The sequence below is a fragment of the Sebastes umbrosus genome, chromosome 16 (genome assembly GCF_015220745.1).
Source record: "Sebastes umbrosus isolate fSebUmb1 chromosome 16, fSebUmb1.pri, whole genome shotgun sequence".
NCBI classification, from domain to species: domain Eukaryota; kingdom Metazoa; phylum Chordata; class Actinopteri; order Perciformes; family Sebastidae; genus Sebastes; species Sebastes umbrosus.
This window is the reverse complement of record NC_051284.1, coordinates 14,490,919-14,516,969: the sequence shown is the minus strand read 5'-3', so window position 1 is coordinate 14,516,969 and position 26,051 is coordinate 14,490,919. Positions and strand designations below refer to the sequence as shown.

General features: G+C 40.2%; 2 protein-coding genes across 8 annotated transcripts in view; one reads left to right on the top strand and one right to left on the bottom strand.

Moving 5' to 3' along the window:
- The window catches only part of eml5 (EMAP like 5), a 40,274-nt gene extending 23,447 nt beyond the window's left edge, over positions 1-16,827 (bottom strand). For 3 of the 6 annotated variants that reach the window (XM_037746781.1, XM_037746783.1, XM_037746784.1), the window contains exons 1-4: positions 16,091-16,807; positions 8,114-8,273; positions 5,118-5,216; positions 4,588-4,656 (exon numbers count right to left, since the gene is read on the bottom strand). In XM_037746781.1, the coding sequence (XP_037602709.1) occupies positions 4,588-4,656; positions 5,118-5,216; positions 8,114-8,273; positions 16,091-16,287 (525 nt within the window). In that variant the 5' untranslated portion in view covers positions 16,288-16,807. Of the gene's footprint in view, positions 1-4,587; positions 4,657-5,117; positions 5,217-8,113; positions 8,274-16,090 lie in introns of all 6 variants that reach the window. The other 3 variants (XM_037746782.1, XR_005203606.1, XM_037746785.1) reach the window with 3 other exon arrangements.
- Positions 16,828-18,371: 1,544 nt separating this feature from the next.
- Positions 18,372-26,051, top strand: ttc8 (tetratricopeptide repeat domain 8). Of its 2 annotated transcripts, XM_037747429.1 has the most exons (15): positions 18,372-18,600; positions 20,410-20,433; positions 20,567-20,687; positions 20,761-20,824; positions 20,933-21,092; positions 21,432-21,521; positions 21,609-21,653; positions 21,754-21,839; positions 21,939-22,026; positions 22,124-22,234; positions 22,342-22,481; positions 22,574-22,748; positions 22,917-23,039; positions 24,819-24,902; positions 25,018-26,051. In XM_037747429.1, exons 1-15 carry the CDS (start codon positions 18,487-18,489, stop codon positions 25,132-25,134), a joined length of 1,542 nt encoding a protein of 513 aa, XP_037603357.1. In that variant the 5' UTR covers positions 18,372-18,486; the 3' UTR covers positions 25,135-26,051. The 2 variants fall into 2 exon arrangements, with proteins under 2 accessions (XP_037603357.1, XP_037603358.1); XM_037747430.1 differs by lacking the exon at positions 20,410-20,433 and having other exon boundaries at positions 18,373-18,600.

Sequence of the window (26,051 nt, the reverse complement as noted above, 5' to 3'; positions counted from 1 at the left end):
GTAATTTATGGTTCGACAGCCACACACAGAGCCACTCCATTAAAAACACAGACACACAGACACGCACGCACGCGCGCACGCACGCACGCACGCACGCAAGTCACATTTGAATGCTCCCCTTCCTCTTCATGTGATACTGGGAACTGTTGCTGGGGGGTCAGTGCTGTAACCACCTGATCAGCATGCACAGACAGACTCAGGCACGCACGCATACGTGCAGGCTCATTATTTATGAACAAGGTCATTGGTATGAGCGGGCACGGCCTCGTCTGAGGGCTAAATCCATCAAACGGAGGAGGAGGAGAGAGTGAAAGAGAGACGCTCTGTCTGCATGGAGATGAGATCACAGGGAGGAAGCTCGAGGAGGGCGTCTTGAATGCTGAGACACGGCCGTCGGCACGTGAAACAGAGACACACTCATCACCGGCAAGCGGCAGGAAAATGACAGAATGGCAGCCCCCTTTTCTGGTCTACCTAAAGGAGAATTTTCCTGAAATCTGGTTCATTGCAAAAAGAAGTTTTAAACTAAAATAACCAGCATGATTCTGCTCAGAAAAGACAGAAATTGTAGGCGGTGTTGTGCTTTTGACAACACAAGAACTGAGGCTTGATAGATAGTCACCCAATGAACAAATGAGCTCCTCGACAGTGACAGCCTGTCACACCCTCACTAACAACTATCCTCCTGACTGATAGGGCGGCTGTGTGCTAACAGGAGAGATCGATTATCAGAGACAGGCATCACAGCCTCAGATACAGCCCCGCAATAAAGCATCTGAAGCCTGTACGCACCTCCTCAGGACAGGTCTCTTCTGATCCTGAGCTCCAAACTGAGCTCTGAGGGAGCATTTGCATGTGCGTGAGCTCACGTGAGGGGGGTCGCGGCTGAAGGTTAAGTAGTAAAGATCATAGGTGTGTGAGTAATCTGGGAAGGTGTATATGCAGGTTGAAGTGTGCCAAGTGCTAGGTATGGCTGAGACGGGGATGGGAGTAGGGGAGAGGGGGGTTTGTGGCCCAGCCTGTTGCGAAGGCAGCGGGGATGGATGCGGCGTGACTGCACAGCCCTCCCTGCCCGCAACTGATAAGGCAGCAAGACACGGGCGACGGCTAATCCCCTCGCTGCTGAATTACTAAGAGGAGACGAGATGCTGAGGGGGTTTAGGTGAGGCCAGCTATAAGAGCAGGAGAGAAAAGCACAGAGAAAGAGAACACAGTAGAAAGGTGGAAATGTGCTTGAAAATGAGACTGTGTTGTACTGAAACCAGGATCTGGTTAACAGTTTCTCTGAATAATATTTCTTAAACATCGTCCAGACAACCCCTTGGTATAGTGTAAGCTGCTCCTCTTTACCCAGGATTAGTGATATGTCATTAGCTCCGTTACCTCCTCCATCACTCCATCAAGGAAAACCTTTTAAATGCAATTAATGGGGTTGTAACTCACCAGCTACTGCTTCACCCCTCATCCCTTTCCTCTCACTCATAATATCCCCCCTGTCAGACTACAGTGACCCTGCCCTGAATGGTGTCAGAGCGCTAAATGCTTCGCTAACAGAGGTCAACTCTTTGGCAGCTCACTGTAAGGAAAACTAGATGACTGGCTGTCAGCGGTGCTGGGAGCTGATTTTCTCAAAGCTGCTGTCATTCTTCCACATGATGTTTGAGGGCACACATACACTCTCATAGCTACCTTAAAGGGCCATGCTTGCATGTTTGCACATTTTTGCTGTCCCCTTTAAAAAGCATGTATACAGTTTTCGATTTTTGCATTTGGAAGTATAATGTAGTTAAAGCACTACATGATATCGTAATTATAACATGACTTTAACAAAAATGAAGGCAGAATTGATGTCTTCTTTTTTTCACAAGGGTCCATGAACAGTATTAAAGGAACAGTGTATAACATTTTGGGGATCTCTTAGCAGAAATGGAATATAATATTAATAACTATGTTAGTGTATAATCACCTGAAAATAAGAATCATCGTGTTTTTGTTAGCTTAGAATGAGCCCTTCATATCTTCATAGGGAGCGGGTCATTGTCATGGAGTCCGCTATGTCGCAACGCCATGTTTCTACAGTAGCCCAGAATGTTTTTTACGATACCTGAAGGCCATCGTAGTTCTCCGACACGCTTGTGAAACTGCGGTAACGTGAGCTGCAGAGTGCAAAACTGTGGTACCGCCAGCTGCCGTCTGACTTCCGTTGTTCCTAAAGTAGTGTTATTTTGGTAAGGATGGCCTCTGAGCAAGGTGAACGGTGTTCACACAATTTTGCACTCCGCGGCTCACGTTACCGCTGTCTTGGAAAGGGAGGACTGAACGGAGGGTTACTCAGTTGGTTGCAATTTGCAACCACACCACTAAAAGCCACCAAATCCTACACACTGTACCTTTAAATTAATGCTATCGTTAAATATCTTGTATCAAAGTCAGCTTAAAGATTCTTTTTAACTGCAGCCCACAACAAAGCATGGTTTGAAAATTGTTAGCTATGATGTTAAGTATACATGATTTTTAGTATATGGGCTACAACTATGGTTCCCAACCTGAGGGCCGGGACCCTACAAGGAGTCGCAAGATAAATCTAAGGGGTCACAAGATAATTAAAGATTAAGGAAAATAGGAACAAGAAATAGATTTCTGCTAAACAAAATTCAGATTATTTTTTTAATACTTCCTCCCTTATGTTTTCCATTTTTAAGTTACTGAATGATTTTGCCTCTTTAGGTCTCTGGAAAAAAATTAAAGAATGCAACTGGTGCTGAAGGCGTGTCTCCAGTCCACGGGGGCTGCTGAAATGGCAAGAGTGGCAGCATTTGAGATGTCCTATAAACGGTTTGGAAGATTGAATGTATATATGTATTCGTAAATGGGGCAAGTACTTAACCGTTTTGGAGGGTGCCTGACATGGACCGAACTCTGTGGGGAGTTGCATGTTTTGTGTATTACATTTGAATATATGCATGGACAAAAAGATGTACTTGGTTTGTACTTCCTTATTTTGCGACGGTCTGTTTGTTGAGTTCTGTCTTGTTTTATTATGTGTGTCCACTTCATACTGAATGATGGAGTGTATTATGTTGACAACCAAGGCCAATTGTGTATGTGGTGATAATGAGTTGTGGGGTTTAGGGTTGGGGGGTTTGGAGGTATATTTTGAGATGTATATTTTGAGATGCCTACTATTTTGTACTTTGTTTGAGAAAGAATAAAAAACTGTTAATCAGAAAATAATGCTTTGTTTAAAGGGGTCACAAGCCATAAAGGTTAAGAGCCACTGGGCTACAACATGCAAAACCGGTGGTACAGTCCTTCCAGCTTTTTATCGGCAACTAGTCGGGCAGCGGGCAGATGATTGGTAGGTGTGGTGTTTCTGTGTGTGTGGGCTGAAGAGGGCCACGCTAAGGTCTGAGTTATCCCGAACGAATCAAAACACAAACCACTGTATAATTAGGTAGGAGGAGCTGCGTGAGAAGGAAAGCTTCGCCAGCAGCCACGGCCCTCGTCACAAGAGGTTGTGTTTTCCTCAGCCTGCTAGTGAGTGGATTACTGGGACTAAATCTCCTGGGTGCTCTGAGTGCTATAATCGCTGAGCGAGCACAGGGCCGGGGAGCAGATGTCACATGGTCCGTAGGGTGAAGGCTGGGGAATTATGTGGGACAATTGCTGGATTGCCTTGGCATCAGGAATCCAGAGGAGGAGGAGGGGCAAGACTGGAGGATTCAGCAGCGTGGACTGGATGGGGGGGTTGGGTGCGGCGGCCGTAGGGGGTTTCTGTGCCACGGCGGTGGGGGAAGAGTTCAGGGGGGAATTACTACGAGAGGAGGCAGGTCAAGCTGGATTGAGATGAGGGAGTCATCAGTGGCATGTGACACCGCTGGGAAATACGTACAGTAGGCTAAACCTCCTGATTGCATCAAGTGCAGCAATGTTTAGCCTCGCAGGACCCGTGGTTGCATTTCCTACCCGAGCATGATTCACTCTCTTCCCAATGTTTTTGAAATAAGCTTCCTCTGTGGCTCTGGACTCCTTGTTACTTCCTAATGGACATGCCACTCAAGGAACACTACTACATATCCCAAGGGAAGGCTTGGCGAAGACACCCTGCATGAATTCATTAAATATTTATGAACACCACTCTTCTGTGAAAAAGAAGTGATAGAGATAGGCCCGAGAAGGAAAGCGAGCACAGCCACAGTTTGAGTGTTTTTAAAAGCTGAATGAGGAGAGCTGAGCAGCAGAGTCATGGTTCCACATAAAAAGAGAACATTTTTCCTCTCTGCAGTGCAGATTACTACTAATTTGAGGGAAGAGACTGTGAGTCATTGCCTGTCCTACTTATGTTAAGTGCCTAATAACCATGGACTCTGGGAAAAAAAAGTGAATTTGCATACATCTATTTTAAGACTGTGATATGGTCATGGCGATATAGCGGGGAAGGCAGGGAAGAAGGGGGCACGGAGCCACCGGATTCTTCAGACTTCCTAAAAATCATAATCTGTTTTTAAATATTATGCAAATGAGGCTCCAGCTATCAAGAGCCAGCTGTAATCTACAGGGTGTAGAGTGACCAGGAAGTGGCTGTACCTTGATATGTTTGACTCCACAGCTTACGAGCTTGCTCGGCTGGTACAAATCCCATGATATGTCAAATATCTGTGGGGAGAAAACATATAATGCATTACATATTGCTACACAAACACCAAAACATCAGAGCATATTGATCCTTTGTATAACTCTTTAATGTGATGTTAATCTAGATAAATTCAATTTAATCAGAAGTCTGGACTTCTAATCATCAAATTTCTTACAAAAGAGTAGAAAAAGGACAGAAATATTACAAGTGTAAGTGTGTGTGTGTGTGTGTGTGTTTGCACAGGCTGCGTTATAATGTGTGTGGGCTGAATTAGAAAACAACAGCTGCCTGTATTTCATCTTTTTAAAATTCCTTTTCATTAGCCGTACACCCTCTCAGACGGGCTCTGGAAAGCTCACAATCAATCAGGCCTAACTTGTTTATGTCCCCGTTGGGCAGGCGCTCCATCCTGCGTTTATAGCTAATTGAGGCGGTCGATACTGAGCTTGTGATGGAGACAGGGGAGGAAGAGAGTGTTTACCCTGTCTGTATGACCGGGAGCGGCTGCCAAAACCTTCCCTTTCCTCCAGTCCCACACACAGATTGTGTTTTTAGAGTCCAAGCCCACGGACACCAGGCACTGCAAAGAGAGCAAAGAAAGAGACGTCACAGATTGAACCGACTCTGCTCTGTTGCACTAATCACTGCGAAACAAGCTACCTCCACTGTGGCATGGCAGGCCACAATGAAAGGGCTAATAGCGGCTACAGAGAACAGTTGTCCAGCCCGTGGCGCTTCCAGTGAGCACATTTGAGTGCTTTTGCTGGAGGAGCCTCCTATAGCTGAAAGAGTGAGTAGGCAGCAGCAGCAGCAGTGGAGCAGAAGAGGAGAGAGCAGCTCTTATGGAAATCCTTCTCCTCTCTGCAGCTTGCTTTACATGATAGAGGATGTCCTCTTTGATCTACTCCTGAATCAGTGTTCGGCTATGGATAGAAGTCTCTGATAAGGCATTTGCACTGTTTTAACTTGTACTAAGAGAAGTCTGTATTTTAATGATGAGCAAAGAGGTCCTGCGTGACGAAACCCAGTGAAACCATGTAAATGGTAAAGTTGAAAAGTACATCCATAATTTGAAAACTCAAGTAATCTTTTTAGCCACATTAGTGGTGTGGCTCTAGGGATGTCGGTCTGTGAATGGGTCCACCACTTTGATCCATATCTCAACAACTTTTAGAGGGATTGCCTTGAAATGTTGGACAGACATCCATGGTCCCCAGATGATGGAGCCTAATGGCTTTGGAGATGACATTTTTGCTTTTCGGTAAATGTCCCAACAACTATTAGAAGGATTGGCATGAAATGTGGTGCACACATCCCTGTTCCCCTAAGGATGACTTGTAATAAGTTTGGTGAATCCATCATGTCGAAATGTTGCCTAATAGAGAGCTACAGGAATGAGTCCTAAAACCCGCAAAGGAGTTAGTATTTTAGCACATCTGGTTCCCTTGCCTCAAAGTCAATGGGTTTCTTGAATGGGTTTTTAGTTAGATGCCTGAAATAAGGTATGTTGTCAACACAAGCTTAAGAGATTTTAAAGTTTTTTTCTACGACATAATATACGCCGGTAAATACCCCACTCGTGAATTTTGAAGCTTTTATATGTCTTAAAAAAGGCGGTTGCTAACAAGTGGCTAAATGAGACTACAATGCGTCATCACGCCGACACGTCTGCCTTTACAGCCTTGTTGTGTCGCACTCATGCCACCGTGGTGTAGTTGGTTTATAGCCGTTGACGTTAGCTTTTTACTTCTGCCGATTGCATTCATGCTTCAAAAATCATAGAAGGGGTGTTCATTCGTGGAGATTATCTTAATGAACCAAACGTGTAAATATCATAAACGTTTGTTTGCGATTCTAACTTCCCGGTTGGCCTACAAAAATACGTCATCCCTGGAGCACTCTGTACTTTAGTTTATGAACAAATACCTGCCAAACTAATCATATTCCATCAGCCTGTACTTTGTGTTGAGTGCTAAACATGCTAAACTAAAATGTTTAACATGGTAGACATTATATCTCCTAAACATCAGTATGTTAGCATTGTCCCTGTGAGCATATTAGTATGCTGACGTTAGCATTCAGCTCAAAGCATTGCTGTTCTCAAGTACAGCTTTGCAGAGCTGCTAGCATGACTGTAGACTCTTATTATCATTCTTGCTATTATAAGCTACTGTATCCCACTTAGAGGAGTTAGCATTAATTAAATATGACAGCTGAGGTGCCACAATAAAAGGGCACCTTTTACTGTTGAGGGTTAATGAGAGTTTCACAAGGGAATATTGTGCGCCATCATGTGTACCGGCAGGTTTTTAATCAAGACATGAGCAACCATATAAAATCTTACTGTATCTTCAATGTAACCTTAAACACAGAATAATGTGGCACGTAGACAACTCGCTAGAATACTCAGAACAACAAGAATAAAATAAAACAAAGGTCAGGAGTTGTACTCTTCTTACCAGTCATCACAGCTGCAGCTCATACTGAAATACCTAGAAGAGATGTCTCAAGCATCAGTGCATATTTTGATATTGCTTTAATAGATGGACAGGGTAACGGCACAAGGCATTCCTCTGGATTGTCCTGAGTTCAGCTCTGACTTCCTCTAATCTAGGAAGGGGAGAGATAGAGAGTAAATAGAGCCGCTAAACTGAGAAGCGATGGAGCCTCCTCTGGCTTTAAACACTGTCACATTCCATCTAAATCCCCAGCTCTCTACCCGAGCAGGAAAATAGCACGGGGTCACCTCTCTGTCTCTTACTGCAAAATACAGGAGGTATAACTCTGAGGGCTCCTACGGGAGGAAGAGAGAGACGTGCAAAGATAAAAACCTGGAGATGCTTCCGCACAGTATCGATTTTCATAGTCCAAATCAACATTGGGTGGGGGCTGCAGTGTGTAAATATTAACTGGTGGCAAGTCTGCAGGGAGCTCGAAAGATAACACGAAACGGTTCAATAGCAAGTTGCAAATAATGTGCATATGTAGCATGGACCCGCTGTCTGGATGCCAGTTGCTTACTGTATTTTCACATGAGTATTTAAAGGCTTCCCAGGTGCTAAAGCTTTTCTAACCTTAACACAACCAGAACCAGGTCCTGTCAAACTCTGTCATGCAAAGTACCAAGCAGTGCAGCTGTAAAATGTACCAAGTAGAGCATGTCTGGGTGCAGCTGTCCGGCCAATACTGCTGGAGTAATCACAGATGTGTCATTCAGAAACTCAGCCTGGCGGGCGAGCTGCAAAAGCCAGCCTGCAGCTCTTGAGTGGAGTTTTGATTGCTTCTGCTGCTGCTGTGCCTCTCAAACTGAGCATTTCTGTTGACACTTTCAGCTCCGTGCTCTTTTCTACGCAGCAGAAACTCAGTGCCTTGTGGACGAAATTAAATAACTGCAATTCAAACAATGCTAGGGAACGGTCAGTTTCCTAGGATATTGTGTGGTGGATTCTCATCATTTGAGCATTATCACAACTGTACCTGTCCCTCGAGGTCGAAGGCCAGGCAGGCGATGCCATGTGAGTGCACATCCTTGAGGATGGACACGGTCTGCACGTTGTAGGAGTCCCATACGCAGATATAAGGCTCCTTGCCCACTTGTCCTGTGGCCACCAACACACGCTCCGGATGCAGAGCTAAACTGTACAGAGAGAGAGAGAGAGAGAAGGGAGAGAAAACATCTGGTTAGCGTTGCCACTTTGCATGCTTGTGTGTTTTTTTGTACGTGCTGGGAGCAGACGAGGGATTCACCCTCCCAGCGGAAACCACTGGGATGAGATGAACACATTAAGTCTGTGATGGGTCTGAATATGGAAGCGGAGGGGCAGCTTGACGAGGTGACATGGTCCAATTAACTCAGTTGTGCTCAAATACACAGCCTGCCTTCTTGCACGCCTACATGGTGTTCATAGAGTATAAAAAGCAGAATTGGTGAATCTGTGAATTTCATTTTTTTTTGTTGTTCTTTTTTTCAGCATCCCTTGAACTATCCTCTGCCCATTTCACCTTTTCTATTTCATCTGGGGTTTCCTCGCATCACCAGGCATACGTTTGTAACACTGTTACATAATCTCCCACCCTCCCCTCCCCTCCTTTCCACTCCACTCGTGCCTCCCCCACCCACAAGCATTCCCACTCTACAGCTGAGCAACAGCCTGCTGTATAAAGCTGTCACTCCCTCCCCCTGCTATGCCCATCCTTTCAGCGGCCGCCAGTCACGTTCCAGGCAGGCCTGAGTGATTCACTGGGCAATTCTTCCTCTTGCCTTGTCCTGGCCTATATATTTCATGCTGCGATGGAGCTCCCTCCATTATAATCAGCCAGAATGCCTGTTTTGCCAACTGCTCTCCAGAATTTCTAATCCTGGCTTGTATTCAGACAGCAGGCTGGATGAGGCTTCACAGGCCGGGCAGCCTCAACCTGCTGAGTCCAAGCAGCTCATGACAAAACGGGCCTTCTTCCACTTTCACTTTCTCACACCTCAATCTACCTCTCTTTCTATGCCCTTGTTCTCCCAAGTTTTCAGGCTGAATCTTTCTGTCTCACTCGTGACACCTCATCTGCATCCGAAATGTGCTGCCACCGTAGACTTGACAAAGCTTTGGCGGTGTAACGTCTCTGAAAGCTGAGGTGGGTGAGATGTGACAGGTCTGATCTTTGTCCTCCCTCAACCCTCTTTCCTTGTTCTCTCTCATCACCTCCGCACCCCCACCTCATTTGTTGAACCTCTCTCCAACCTGGCACAATTTCGCATCTTATTTTTTTATGAATTATATAATCAGAGCAACTATAAATAGCATTCAGAGGAAGAGGAAAAAACATGATTCGAACACTTTGAGATGCAGACAGACACAGCAGAGAAAACTGCTTTGGCACAAACCGGTAGTGCACAGCAAATCTGTCCGGTTTGACACTGGAACAACATGAAACATGACCGCTGGAGAGCAAAAATGTCCAACAGCTATGGAGTCAATCTCAGGCCGAAAGTCATATCCTACCAGCTTTAATAAGTAAGGTATGTCTGTGTTACTGCTGGGAAAAAACAGTGCAGTCTTTGAGTCAGCTACAACAAGATCACTGTTTCATTTACATTTCTGTGAGCTGAAGAGCTTGCTAAATGCCATCACTAATGACTTAGCCTGCAGTGCATCACCGTGCTTCTCCTGTTTGATATAGGCTACGGCTGTTTGATGCGGCTGTCTTCCATCTGCCAAGTCCTGTACTACAAAACTAGCTAAATACCGCAGCAATTAAACAGCCTGTTTTCATGTAGATACGAGGCAAATAAACAGCCAGAGGAGCTGATCTTTCATGGTGAAGAAGATGCAAAGAGACACACCTTTACCCACTCCAGCATAAATGTTTTCCCTTCTTCAACATGAGTAAAACAATTTCTATTAAATATGGGCACCAGTTATGATAGACCCTCATGATATGGTGAGCACCTAAGGAAATTTGGATTCACATTCCCCAGCAGTAGTTTCCTTTGTTTGATTTTTGCCTACAGTGGATTAAAAAGAAGTAGAGGATTAGCACGTTTCTGCAGGTCTATACAGTAATGGATATTTCCCAGGATTCCACACAGTGTTTTTAATCCAGCTGCCCATCAAACTCCATCTGAAACACCTGCCCATACACCGCGCCCTTAAAGCTACTGTGCAAATATAAAACCTGGAATGAAAGTAAACAATAGCTGACTGGAGTGGTGCTCTGCTATATTATAGGGACAGAGGAGAAGAGGGAGAAAGGGGGGCGACATCTGGCTGGATTCTGGCTGGACACGCCGTTATGACACCCAAGAGGAAAAAGTCCTCTCACAGAATATTAGCTGTTTTTTTAAGTCCGAATATACTTCAGAAATAAAAATTAGTGTATGTAGATACTGTCTTATATTAACTGATTAGTCAATCTAAAGAAAATGTATTTCTTTAATTAACAAGTAATCGGTTTTGTAATTTTTTGGGGAAAATTTCCACATTTTTGCATCATTTGCTGCTTTTTTCCTGTTTTATTTCACTGTGTATTGAATATATTTGGGTTTTGATCGGACAAAATCAATTTGACTATGTTACCTTAGGCTCTGGGGACTTGCATTTTCCACTATTTTTATGACATTTTATGGATAATAATTAAAGGTACAGTGTGTAGGATTTGGCGACATCTAGTAATATGGTTGCAAATTGCACCCAACTGAGCACCCCTCCGCTCACTCCTCCCTTTCCAAGACTGTGGTAACGTGAGCCGCCGAGTGCAAAACTGTGGTAACGCAGTTTGCCTCGCTCAGAGGCCATCCATACCATATTAACTCTACTTTAGGAGCAACAGAAATCAGACGGCGGCTTGTACTGTGCGGCTCATGTTACCGCAGTTTGACAAGCATGTCTGTCGGAGAACTACGGTGGCCTTCAGGTAACGTGAAAGGCTCTCTCTAGAACCAGTGTTTGGTTTGTCCGTTCTGGGCTACTGTAGAAACATGTCGGAGCAACATGGTGGACTCCCTGAAGAGGATATGCTCCCTATGTAGATATGATGGGTTCATTCTAAGATGACGAAAACACAACAGTTCTTAGTTTCAGGTGATTATACAATAATGAAAACATAGTTATGAATATTATATTCCATTTCTGCTAATAGATCCCCCAAAATGTTACACACTTGTTCTTTAATCGATCTATTGAAAAACATAATTGACAGATTTATCAAAAATGAAAATAATCATTAGTTGCAGCCCTAATAAATGCAATGTTGTCCTGATACCAAACTAGATATCATCTGGGATTTTGGATAAAATGTATTAAACTTATTTGCAGGGCTGCAATGATAATTGATCAATCAACTAATCGACGAATAGACACCAATCGCTTCAGCTCTACTTATTTGTGCCTATGATTGTTTCCGAGTAAAATTAACATGAATAATTCATCATCATATCCACTTTACTAATCATTAGTGGAAATATCTTCTGAAAGTAGCAATATTTATTTGCCTAAATACTGTATGGACCATTTCACAGTTGTAAACATTCCCAGTTTACTTCCTGTTGCAGTGTATGTGAATGAGACAAGCTGACAGGAAGTAAACATGGACCCAAGCGTTTGCCTAGCAATATATACAATACATGTACATTATCAATATTGAGGTATTTGGTCAAAAATATTGGGATTTTTAATTCTGTAGTCATCAACTCATAAATGCATAATAATCTAAAGTTCTATATAAAGTTATGTTATAGTGACATCTGGGCTGTTTCTAAGTGAAGTAGCTGCTTCCACCTCATCTGTGTGAAACATTCACATCATCACCACTTAAATGAGACGTCTGTCTGAGTTTACTTCTTTAATCCTGGCGACAACGATGCTGAATCATGCCACTGAGCTAAGTAACTGTACTGAACTCTGGAGGATCCTAATTGAGGAAGACAGATCTGCTCTTTAGAGACCAGGCAGCTACTCACGGTGATGATGGGACCTAAAAGACCTCGGCATCTCACTGACACTCTGCACAGAGCACCTGGAAATATGTGGAAAGGTAAGAAGCAGACAGCATTTTCACCAACAGAAAAGGTCATTGATATGATTTACAATCTTCTCACTAGATCTCCTTTTATCGGACCTGTTTCTACTTTTTTTTCCTTGTGGTTTTGGTGATTAAAATGTATGAGCATGTCTTGATGCGATCATAAATGATTGAATACATGACTGACACTGTTGAGACCAAAGTCAGCAGAAAAGTACACAGAAGACAACATTTTAGGAAATGCATAGCACAAACAATTGTCAAGTGTCAATTAATCCACATAAAAAAAAAGGAAGCTGGATATGTGAATCATATCTATTCGCTCTCATGCCCGAAAGCACATTCATCTAATACACCAACGCCATTGGTTTCACATGCACAGGTTTAATTTGTGCAATAGTAATATGGTTAGAAACTCTAATGCAATATATTGCATGTAATTTAACTGTACTTTTGACTTTAGCTCGCACATTAATATGCAGAGTTAGTTCGCGTTAGCTCACACAGTTCACAGAGAGCAGGTGCAAGACTCTTCTCTGCAAACGTGAGTCATTTTATTGAATGCGCCTTCCTGCTGATTCTAACGAGAAAAAAAAAAATTTATCAGGCAATATTAATAGAAATGTATTCACTGCGTCTCTCCGAGCTCCACTGAAACAAGACCAGTCTCGGTCTGGCATCTATAATCCATAACTCTGGCTGTGGTCCATCATAAAGTTAACAAGATATTGTAACATGAGACAGCCTTTTATTCCCCTGTCCATAACACCCTCTCATTAACTCTCACGCTCTATCATAACAAAGGACATGAATAAGCCAAGATTTGGAATAACAGCAGAGAATTAAGCTATCTTTTGATATTTTTAGACGCTGATGCCAACACAAGACCTGATTTTTTATCATTCTCATTGATACAAAATATGTATATTGTGAATAAATAATTATGTTCTTTCCCCTCCACCCTTCCTACCTACAGTAGACTGGATTGTGTGTGCAGTTATGGGATGACACACTCAAAGCATCCTTTAGTAATTTGGCTTATTTTTTTAGTGTGCATGACTGTGTTTTAAGTGTATTCGTGTGCATTATTCAGGTCAGTGTGTACATGTCCTGCATGTCAGCATTGCAATTTGTGGTACTGACTCCTGCAGGTTTTTAGCAGTAGCCTCAGGTTCTTTGAGGTTCAGACTGGAATAAATATCTGAGCTGCAGCAGCGTGGAACAACTACAGAAAGATGTGAGGAAAGAATAACAAAAAGCAATTTACTAGCATGGCTCGAAGGGGAATTGTGTTTTAACTACCGACACATTAACATCCTCAGTCTATTATGTTATTGCCCAATAACCTGTGAATTCAATTTACCAGACCAGCTAAAGAAGGTCAGACTATCTTGTATCCTCGCCGCGCTGTCATGGACAGCTGAGCCTTTCATTCATGTGAAAACCTGCCTATTAGCTCCGCCACATCAGACTGGGAGACCAGTTAAACAAGGCTGCGGGGCAAGATAAAACCAGGAGGGAGAAACAAGGCCAGCAATTAATTCATGAAGTAAAACGGCAATTAGTATGTAGCTCACAAACAAACCAAAATAGACGGAGAAAAGGGAAAACAAGAGAGGGACACAGAAAGAGAGAGGGCTTTGAATCTGAGGGGGCTGAATCTATTCCACATGAGTTAGTGCAACGTGAGAGCAGTCCAACAGTTATTCAGCACTGAGAGGATTGCTCCTGGTTGTGCCATAGCAGTAAGTCAAAGGAAGTGTTCATGAGAGCTTCACAAGCAATCCTCTGAGATCTGCATTTAAAACAACTATTACCTGTTCTGTGTCAACAATAACAGACAGCTCAAGAGACTGTAAATGTGTTCATATCGTAGAAAGCTTTATATCTATTTCAAACAAGCTGGCTGCAGAAAAAGCAACCAAATGACACCATAAGGAGCCTGATCTGACTGAATCCTTACAAATTTGCTCACAATAGTGAGAACAGATGTATACAGATGGCCAATATGATGGTTTACCAATTCATTACTTTTGCATAGTCATTAGTCAGTGACTCCTCCAGCTAAGCGGTTGAACTCGGGCACTTCACCCTCAGGGCAGCAGAGGGTTAGTGTCTCTATTGTCCCATTAATAATGGAGCAGGAGTCCAGCTGACTACTGACACAGTATATAATGCTAGTCATCTCCAGGCCAACCCACACATATGTGTCAACACAAGCGCAGTAGAGTGTTGGGACACAGGTCGCTGTCGTGTGGCATGCTGAGAAACAGCTGGAAAGGCAGGATCATTATACGTGTGTGATGTAACGCTGGTTACTTTGCTGTGTTTTATCAAAGAGAAGGTCTGTGTTTTTGTTACCGCAACCCACAGAAAGCTTTCCAATCTAGGGATGCTTTCAAGGACAGCTGTGTTCAAGTGCATTTTTCAGAATTGGACATTAGTATTATTGCTCCCCAAGTGCTGGAAGACAAGACATGCAGGCTGCTGTTTTGGAAAAGCTTTTAAAATATGTTGAAACGTGTCTGCTACCAGATAATGATGAAACAAATTGGTGGTTAAAGCAGCAGTGGGTAGAAATGGAGCAAATATGATTAAAAAAAGTTATTTTTATAAAACGGTCACTATATCCTGACAGTAGTGCATTAGACAGGTAATCTGAAAAAAATCATGTGCCTCTTTGTCCTCCGATGTCCTCCGGTGCTCCTAATGGCATCTGTTAGATTTCACAGACTGAAGGAAAACAACCAATCAGAGCCGAGCTGGAGCCTGCCGTCTCCGAGCAGCTGTCAATCACTCAATCAAATGATCAAACGGTCAAACTAGGCAGCGCTGATCAAATATGAATCAATATTATGTTACTGTTATGCCTATTTCTCTCCTCAAATTTTTTCAGAATCATCTTGTAGCGTACTGTTCAGCTGTAAAATGAGAAAGTTTGTGACCCGGCAGCCATGTTGAGATCTGTTGAGGAAATACCAAGCACCGCCCACCAGCCAGAGCACAGCCAATAGGAACACTCTCTCTCTGAAATGACCTGTGATTGGCCAAAGTCTCCCGTCACGGGCTAGATATTTTTAAGCCTGAAAACAGAGCCATGAGGAGGTGCAGACGTTTAATTATCTCTCAGAACACTTGAATTACAATATGCTGAAAGATTATTATGAAATTTTTTGCCCACTGATGCCAAAAATATACTGCCTACTGAAGCTTTAATTATTTAGACAATCTACGTAAAATGAATAGTAAACTATTTTGATAATCAATTGAGTCATTTATTAAGCAAAAAAAGCCAAATCGTTTTATTTTAACACATTCTCTGTGAGTGGATTTGTTGTTTGTGTATTTCTGTATTACATTTTGTGTTTTTCTTTTTTTATAAATTAAATATCTGAGTTTTGGACAATTAGTTGAACCAATAAATAAATAAATACTTGATCTAAGGAAAAAAAATGTGACATACCCTTCCTATTTTATGGATTAAATTAGGTTTGATAATTAACTCTGATGTAATAATCTAGCAGCCCTCCAACTACAAGAGGATATCTGAGTTTTGGACTATTAGTCGAACCAATAAATAAATAAATAAATAAATAAATACCTTGATCTCAGAAAAAAAAAATTGACATATACCCTCCTATTTTATGGATTAACTTAGGTTTGATAATTAACTCTGATGTAATAATCTAGCAGCCCTGCAACTACAAGAGGAGTGGCAGCAGTGCTACACTCTGAAGTAGTGAGAGGGACTCATGGTAAAACACTTACAAACTCCATGGATGCTGTTGAGTAGGTGTGTGTGACCCCTTGAAAATATATCATATTACACATGACACAAGGTGACACCAGCACCCACAACAACACTACAGTATCAATTCATGTTCTGCTTGCAGGGTCAGTTGCTGTCCGAGGTGCTGAAACAAAACTGGATCATTACTCTACCTGATTATGTCATCGTTGTGCCCCAGGTAAAATTTCTGCTTATGCTCCCGGGTGTTGTACACAACTCCCACACCGGCCACAAAATAGACTATCTCCTTGGCGGCGGTGTAGTACAGGTTGTTGCGGCACTGATGTCCCCGGTATCCGTACACCCACTCCAGTCTCAGGTGGCAGTGAGGAGCAGTCCTGTCAGCCATGTCCGCACTTCCGTGTGTCTCTCTCTGTCGCTGTCTCGTAGGGTTTTCTGATATAGTGTCATTCACCAAAAAGGATTTATTTTAAGCCCGTGTGTCCCATCAGTTCCTCTGGATTCCCACCAGTCCACAGAGAGCGATGAAACTAGACATCTTTGAGGGTCATGTGAACGTGTTAGTCTTTGCTGTCCTATCAGATGAAAAACCTTCTAAGTCTCTATTTAACAAACAGGTTTCCTAAGCTGTTGTTCTCATTATGGAGGATATATATCTACTCGCACTTCTTCAGCCCGGTTTGGCTTGCGGTCCTCTTCGACACAGGTCAAAGCTCCTGTCAAATCCTACAAAGATGGAGCTGCACTGTTATTCCACAAGCACCGCCCACCACAGAGATGACGGATCAGATCGTCGTCCAATCAGATCCTTTAAAGTCATCCTCGAGAGGGGAAAAAAAAAGCAGGAGAGGACAACTCCGTCATGGCTAGAAAAGTTATGCTAGGCTAATATATCAACAACAAAAAAATGTCTCACTTGAAAGAGAGAATATTTCCCATCTATTCTTTCACTGTATATAAATACATACAAGAACATTCTAGAACGTTCTAGAACGTTCTAGAATGTTCTGGATGGATGTAGACAACTTCCTACAAAAGACACTTGAGATGAATGTTGGAATAAATATGTTTTGATGTAATGATATATTTCAGTCAAGATAAGATTTGAAATAGCATGCTGTATATGATACAATTATTTATTATTTTTTTGGAAAATTTCATATCCATAAGACAAAATAGTCAGGAACCAAGCCAAGTTTCCTGCATTTGTATTAATGAATTTAAACAGTATAGCACCATCATACCCTATAATAAAAACAAAAAGGCACTAACACGCTAAAGCGGTACAACCATGTGTATAATCCCTATTAGTCGAGTACTTGTAGTTTATCATCATTTCATTTAGCTAGTTAGGTAATGTTGTATTTACTGATCGTCTTTGAATCAACATTTGCCTCAGTTGTTTGCTGGAACATATTCCTGGTCACTACACTACATGTCTTTTTCACTGGGAATATCATACTCTGTATATAATGTACATGTATAATGTAATAATAACTGTATATAATACAATTATTTATTATTTTTTGGAAAATTTCATATCCATAAGACAAAATAGTCAGGAACCAAGCCAAGTTTCCTGCATTTGTATTAATGAATTTAAACAGTATAGCACCATCATACCCTATAATAAAAACAAAAGAGCCATTAAGACTTATAAATTATTAAATGATTATAATCACAACTCCGTCATGGCTAGAAAAGTTATGCTAGGTTAATATTTCACACTTTTTTTTCACTTGAAAGAGAGAATATTTCCCATTTATAATTTCACTGTATATATATATATATACATATATATATATATGTATATATATATATATATAAGAAATATCGTATATTTTATTCAGTTTTATTTTATTAGAGGAAACCGTTGTATTTGACATTGGATTTGGGAGTCTATTCCTTTATTTGAAAGAAACTGGACTGATCAAAAGAATTTATTGTTCAATGAAGTATATGTAATTAGTTAGCTCTACTACCAATTTTAAATCTCTTTTAAAAACCCATTTTTTAACTCCGTAAGGCAACAGCTTGGTGCACCTTTTCCCACACCTTATATTGTCCTCTTTTGGCTTATGTGTAGTAATTTATTGTTTTGATACCACTGGTTACGGGTTTTAGTTTTCTCATTATTTGGTCTTTATGTTTTGTTCTTTTATTGTTTTTTTTATTTCGTCTGTATTTCATTGTATCTGTGCAAGCACTTTGAAACTATGTTTAGAAAGGTGCTATTCAAATAAAGATGATTAAACTTATGATTATTATATGTATTATTATGATTCTGATTATTATTGTTGTTATTATTCTGATTCTGATTCTGATTCTGATTCTGATTATTATTATTATTATTATTATTATTATGTAGTTAACCTGGTTCACACTCCAACATAGTGGGTGGCGGTGTTGCACTTCAACGCTGGTCGCTACCCGCTATCAAACAGAAGAAGAAGATGCTGAAGTCCCTCCTCCTCCTCCTCCGTTGCCGAGCGACAGAGGAAGCTTGGATCTCGCCATCATCATCCCAGCTCTGCTAACCAGCTTGCTAGCCGACTTCTACTCCTATCCCCCCCCCCCAACCAAAGCAATGGAGGTGTCGATGGACCCTTTGTTTCTGGCGTTGAGCTATTTCAGGAGGCGAAGGCTCCAACAATGTTCAGATATCTGCACTAAGATATTACAAGACAACCCGTACGACCAGGTACTGTGGTGGAGTTAGCCGAGAGCTAGCCTAGCATGCTAGCGATTATCCATTGAGGAAAGCCTGCTTGTTTGCTAACGCACTAAAGCGGTACAACCATGTGTATAATCCCTATTAGGCGAGTACTTGTAGTTTATCATCATTTCATTTAGCTAGTTAGGTAATGTTGTATTTACTGATCGTCTTTGAATCAACATTTGCCTCAGTTGTTTGCTGGAACATATTCCTGGTCACTACACTACATGTCTTTTTCACTGGGAATATCATACTCTGTATATAATGTACATGTATAATGTAATAATAACTGTATATAATACAATTATTTATTATTTTTTGGAAAATTTCATATCCATAAGACAAAATAGTCAAGATACAAACCAAGTTTCCTGCATTTTATTAATGAATTTAAACAGTATAGCACCATCATACCCTATATTCAAAACAAAAACAGCCATTAAGACTTATAAATTATTAAATGATTATAATCACAACTCCGTCATGGCTAGAATATATATATATATATATATATATATGTATACACACACTTAAGATGAATGTTGAAATAAATGTATTTGATGTACTGATATATTTCAGTCAAGATAAGATTGGAAATAGCATGCTGTATATAATACAATTATTTATTATTTTTTTGAAAATTTCATATCCATTAGACAAAGTAGTCGGGAACCAAGCCAATTGTCCTGCATTTTATTAATGAATTTAAACAGTAGAGCACCATCATACCCTTTATTAAAAACAAAAAAGCCATTGAGACTTATACATTATTAAATGATTATAATATGATGTATATAACATAAAAACAAACCCTGCCATTATTAAATGTATATGTAATTTTTTTTGGTCTATGTGTCTGTACATTTGTTAATGAGCATGAGTTCAATAAAGAAAGCATAAAATAATAATAATAATAATAATAATAATAATAATAATAATAATGATAATAATATTTCACACTGGATAACACAATTCGAATTTAACATTAACTCTTTGTGTCTTACTGAAAATATCATACTCTGTGTATTTTACACACATACACCAAAATATTCTCCTAAAATAAATAATTTAAATTATACATAAGACTGTTGTATGTCATAAACATTCCAACAACTCATATATTTCAAGATTCGTAGATGGACCAAATAAATGTGAGTTTTTAAAGATGAAGAAGACACAAAACATTGACTGTTTATATACAACAGCACTCTAGAGGAGTAAGATAGAAGCTAAGAATTGTATTTTATACTATGATGTTTAGGATATATTAAGCACCAGAAAATACAACTAACTGTTAACTAACTTACTAGTTTTAATGATAAATTCATATCTATCCAAATCCAAGTTTTCTAAATCTCTCCATTTTGAATTAGTCATTATTGAATATGGACATTACATTGAATCTAATATGATTAGGCATATGTAGTAGGCTATTCATTATTTAAAGACATTTGAGTAAGATAACTGTCTTTTACACTTTGATTACATAATTTTCATTCATCACCTTTTATATATTTATTTTATTTTATCTTACTTTTTGCATATTTTCTTATTTTTTTCATTGAAATTTTGGTCATTATTTATTTGATATGTATAACGTTGTATTTACTGCACGTCTTTGGATCAACATTTGCCTCAGTTGTTACTGGAACATATTCCTGCTCACTACACTACATGTCTTTTTACATTTAATTTGTGTTTCTCTCTGCAAGTTTTCCATTCATTTTCTCCATTTATTCACATCTGTCCTCAACTTCCTTCTTCTCTCACTAACTCATCACATGCTGTCTCAAGGACTCATCCTTACTTATCTCAGAGGTAACCTTGCTACTCTCTGCCTTGCTTTTTTCATCTTGTGGATAGTAGTTCAACATAGAACCAGTTACTGTAACATGTTCACCTTTACATCCAATCCGCTATCCATATGACTGAAACATTGTGTGTTTCATAGGCTGCGTGGAGCTTGAAAACCCGTGCTCTTACAGAGATGGTATACATAGATGAGATTGAGGTGGACCAGGAGGGGATTGCTGAGATGATGCTGGATGAGAGCTCTATTGCTCAAGTTGCACGTAAGTTTAAACTTTTCTCAGTGCCTTAAAGTGCTTAAATTTGCCTGATTAATAAGACTTGACTTTCTTCCAGGACCCGGAACATCACTGAGGCTCCCTGGAACAAGCCAGGGTGGAGGTCCCACACCGGCTGTCAGGTACTGTCTTCCAGACAATGATTGTGTAATGCCTTGAAATTTTACCATTGACAACTTTTTCAACAAAGTATGAGACGCCTGATCTCAATTTTCCTTTTTGAATTCAAGGCCCATGACACAATCAGGGCGTCCTATCACAGGATTTGTGAGACCCAGCACACAGTCAGGGCGTCCTGGGACAATGGAGCAGGCCATCAAGACCCCACGCACTGCAAGTACTGCTCGTCCCGTCACCAGCGCTTCAGGCAGATTCATCCGTCTGGGAACAGTGAGTAAATACGCCTAATATTGTGACAGTCTGCAGCGACTGAGAGGCTCCATGTGAAACACAAATATACTTTCCCCACCAGAGCTCTTATATGTGAAACACAGAATTTGTCCAGTGAATTTGGGCTAACATAATCAATATTATCTTTCTCTTAAAAAATATTTCCAATGTGATATCTGTGTTAAATTGAACATTATTTATAGTATTTTATGATACAATATTTTAATATTTACATTGTAAGACCAATATCGTTTAGTGCACCTCTTTATTTTTAATGATGTTTTATTTTGTGAAGAAAGCCTGAAACATTTATGACATTTTGTTTCACTGTTTCTCCAGGCTTCAATGTTAACCAATCCAGAAGGACCATTTATAAACTTGTCGAGACTAAATCTGGCCAAGTATTCCCAAAAGCCTAATTTATCCAGGGTAAGATTGAAGCTGTGACTTGCAAAAATTAATCAAGATCATTTTTTTTTTCCTCACATGTCAATTAACCATACTTTCCCCTCTCAGACATTGTTTGAATACATCTTCCATCATGAAAATGATGTAAAAAATGTAAGTGTTCAATAAATCTTTGCTATAAAGAAAATGCATATTACATTATAAGATTGTTGGCTATTATTCTTGCAACACAAACTTTCTATTTCTTATCCAGGCTTTAGATTTGGCTGCTCAAGCTACTGAACATGCTCAGTTCAAAGACTGGTGGTGGAAAGTTCAGCTAGGGAAATGCTACTACAGGTAACTCACCTACATCCAAAATATTGGAGCTCAACATTTCTGACATTTAAGTTGCATTTTTAGAATCTGTGTAATGATTTATGGCTCTCACCCTTGCAGGCTTGGTTTGTATCGAGAAGCAGAAAAACAGTTCAGATCAGCTCTTAACCATAAAGAGGTGGTGGATACATATCTCTACCTTGCGAAGGTAGTAACACATTATAACAACTTGTCGCACAATGGTAAATTCTCTGTCTTTAAGCCAAATATTAGCTATGAAAAACCTTGCGTGTGTTTTCCCTTAGGTGTATCAGCGCCTGGATCAACCAATAACAGCACTCAACCTTTTCAAGCAAGGTCTGGACCACTTTCCTGGTGAGGTTACTCTTCTAACAGGAATTGCTCGCATACATGAGGTACAGTATGTCACCATGATCCTCACCATAGAGTTCTCTCTGCAGATACAACTGCCAAAATGAAATAGGAAACCATATGTACTGTTTATACTGTTATATTGTCACAGGAGATGAACAACATCTCATCAGCCACAGAGTATTACAAAGACGTCCTGAAGCAGGACAACACTCACGTGGAGGCTATAGCCTGTATAGGCAGCAATCACTTCTACACTGATCAGCCTGAGATCGCCCTACGCTTCTATAGGTCAGATTTATGCATCATTTATGTAATGTATTGTTGCAGTATATGTAATGAGAAAGTATATCTGTGATTCAATAAGTTTGTCCCATTGCTAGACGGCTACTCCAGATGGGGGTGTATAACTGCCAGCTGTACAACAACCTGGGCTTGTGCTGCTTCTACGCCCAGCAGTACGACATGACTCTGTCCTCATTTGAGAGGGCTCTGGCCCTGGTGGCCAATGATGAAGAGCAGGCCGATGTGTGGTACAACATAGGACACGTGGCTGTGGTGAGTTCACAATCCCTGAAAACATCCCAGAATGTAGGATTATTTAATAGCATGCACCCCCTCTTTATACGGCTTACAGTTAAAATAAATTAAATATTGACTGTTAGAAAATAAAGCTTATATCAAATACATAAGTTGGTATAAAGAGCATGTTTTCTGTGTTTACAGGGCATAGGGGACTTGACGCTGGCCTACCAGTGTTTTAAACTGGCTCTGGCTTTTAATAATGACCACGCTGAGGCCTACAACAACCTGGCTGTGCTGGAACTGCGCAAAGGTCGTATCGAACAGGTGAAGACATTTTTGAGTCATGTAGCTTTTTATCCACTGTTAGAATTAGGGATGTCCCGATACCAATATTTCGGCTTTGGGTATTGGCTGATACCAAGTACCGATCCAATACCAGTTAGGGCTGAACGATTTTGAAAAAATATCTATTTGCGATTATTTTGACTGATACTGCAATTGCAATATGATTTATGATATTAGAGGAAATTATCATTTTTACATCATTATTCTAATTTTCACTGAAAAACATATTAAAATGATTATGGTGTGTCTATACCAAACAAAGATGTTTTCTTAAGTCTGTAGAATATGATATATAGGCCAGGTAATCTCTGCAGCATGACAATATTTGCGATTTGAAAATTGCAATAGGCCATATTGCGATTGCAATAAAATTTTGATTAATTGTGCAGCCCTAATACCAGTGTTTATTAATTAGCTGTATGCTTCACTGTGTGGAAGTGACTTGGGTCATTTTTCAATGAGTAAGACAACATCAGGCTTGACTTAAACATTGCTTTACTAACTTTGTAAAACAAAATGTAATGAACAGATAAATAGATATAAATTTATTAACCTGTTATTTATTATTAAAATAATAAATTGTGCACCAGCAACTTGGTAAAAAATCTAGATTAACAATTAAAGTGTTTTTTTTAATGCCGAAAAAAATGGTCAAAACTTAAACAGGAATTAAAATTCCAGTAGAAGAATCGAATAGATTAGCCCCATTGTCACCGATATCCGATCCAGCTATTTGAGTCAGTATCAGCCCGATATCCGATATCGGTATTGGTGCATTCCTGGTTAAAATATGAGGTATGAAATCATATTGGTGTCCTTCTAGACCCTTTAATATGATGTAACACAGTCCATTATTTAAGAACCATTAAACTCAAGTCATTATCGTTGTTAAACTTAAATGTAGCCTGTATTAAGAATATTTCTCAAATACACCCAGTACAGTATAGATTGTTTGAAAATGTCCCTACAATACAGTATAATATAAATCCAACAAGCTTTAAGCCACCAATTAGACCATCCAAGGGCAGGGCGATGAATCAATTTAGCATTAATATTATGATATGATATCATGAGATATATTGTCTGAGACTGTGGTTATCCCACAGCAGCACAAACTGTCTTCTGCCCTCACATGCAGCTAGGTGCCAGCCATCATCTGAAAAGTCAGTGCTAACACAAGCTTTGCACAAGCTGAAAAAAGTGCAGGGATAAGAAAACCGGTGTGTTTTTGGATAATGATAGTTAGAATGGGAGGCTATGAGCACAAATAATGTTGTGTAGGGATGTTTGGATGTCAAACCACACATGAAGTAGCTATTGTTTAGTTTTTTGTTTCCTTAAAAATGTGATCGAGACACTGCTTTATAGCATGAAGGTTTGTTGATGTACTGCACATTCTCCAATAAATCACTAACAGAGATAGTCTTCGAGCTTAAACTGCCACTGAGCTAATAAGTGTGCAGAATGATGTCTTAGCTGTCTGATTTTGAAGATGCCCCCACCCATCCCTCAGATGCAACCTTACTATAAATGAGAGATTGCAGGCTGTAATTCAAGACAGATTTCTGCTGTCTGTCGAATGATATAAAACGTGTCATCTGGCATAAGTGGAGGCGTATCACTGGCAGTGAGAATATTTGTCAGATTTTCATGTCCAACTCCGATTATGAGGTTGGAAATCAAGAGTTCTTTTAATATAAATATTTATAAAATATTATAACGTTGACAATACTAATGATTGTTTTATCTTTGATCCAGTCTAAAGCCTTCCTGCAGACGGCTGCATCACTGGCCCCTCACATGTATGAGCCACACTTCAATCTCTCCATTCTCTCTGAAAAGGTAATTTAACACTATTTAATTCATCTGGACATCTAAACAGGGCAGTAGTTAAAGAGACAAAAGTATAATCTCCACAATACAGTCTGCCAAAGTGATGTTTTTTGTCTGTTTCCAGATTGGAGACCTTCAAAGCAGCTACACTGCTGCCCAAAAGTCTGAGGACTCCTTTCCGGAGCATGTCGACACTCAGCAGCTTCTTAAGCAACTTCGGCAGCACTTTGCGGTGCTGTGAGCGTCCGACCAGCATGCTTAGAAAGCAAGGTGCTGTTTGAATAATGTAGTTGTCAAAGATAATAGATGTCGGTCTGCAGTGGCATCCATGAGGCTTCAGAACAAAAAGTTATCACGGATGACGTTGGCAGGTTAGCCAGACATGGAAATTCACAAATGGGCAATAGTTTTGGTTTGTATTTATTTATCAAATGGTACGTATACACTAAATTGCCAGTCTATTTAGTACATCTATAAAATAGTTTAACAGAGTGTGTTGTTGTAACCCACTGGAGACAGTCCCACAGTATGTGGTGCATTTTCAGGTAAAATTCTGCACACCAGTGTTGAATTTGGATGCTACTGGCCTTGTAATGGCGTGTCTGTTCATTTGCAATTTTCTGGCCATTCTCCTTTGAGTCATCTGATCCATAAGCTGTTTTTACAGTTTTCAGAATAATGGTCTGGTAGTTGTTTGCTTTTCACATCATTCTTAATAAATCCTTGCTACAGCAGGGTGTGAAAAGGCCAACAAGACAGCTGTTTTGGGAATTAGCTCCAGTAGTTAGGTGAACACTACTGTTTTTTATAGTCTATGTAATGATAAATGTCTGCGACATTTGCAAGCGTAACAACTCAATGCTAACTGATGATATAAATGCGGTTTTGTCACTCAACATATGACTAGTAGAAATGTACAATTTATGTGAAGGTGGGTGTTTTCCTGATAAACTAGTAACCTAGTGTACATATCTGTATAATAGTAATTCATATGTACATAGCAAAGGTAAAAAAAAGTATTTATTACAGGTTAACTTACATTTTATAGTTAATTTCATAAATCAGATGTATTTTTCGTATTTTGACCTTCCTTTCCATTTTGTTGTCTCCACAATTATTGACATGACAATAAAAAGATTCTGAAGATGAAGTGTAAAA

Coding starts and splice junctions, on each gene's coding strand:
- ttc8 (XM_037747429.1), top strand. CDS start 18,487: ATGGAGGTGTCGATGGACCCTTTGTTTCTGGCGTTGAGCTATTTCAGG. Junction 22,027..22,123: donor CATATCTCTACCTTGCGAAG/GTAGTAACACAT, acceptor GTTTTCCCTTAG/GTGTATCAGCGCCTGGATCA. Junction 22,235..22,341: donor GAATTGCTCGCATACATGAG/GTACAGTATGTC, acceptor ATATTGTCACAG/GAGATGAACAACATCTCATC.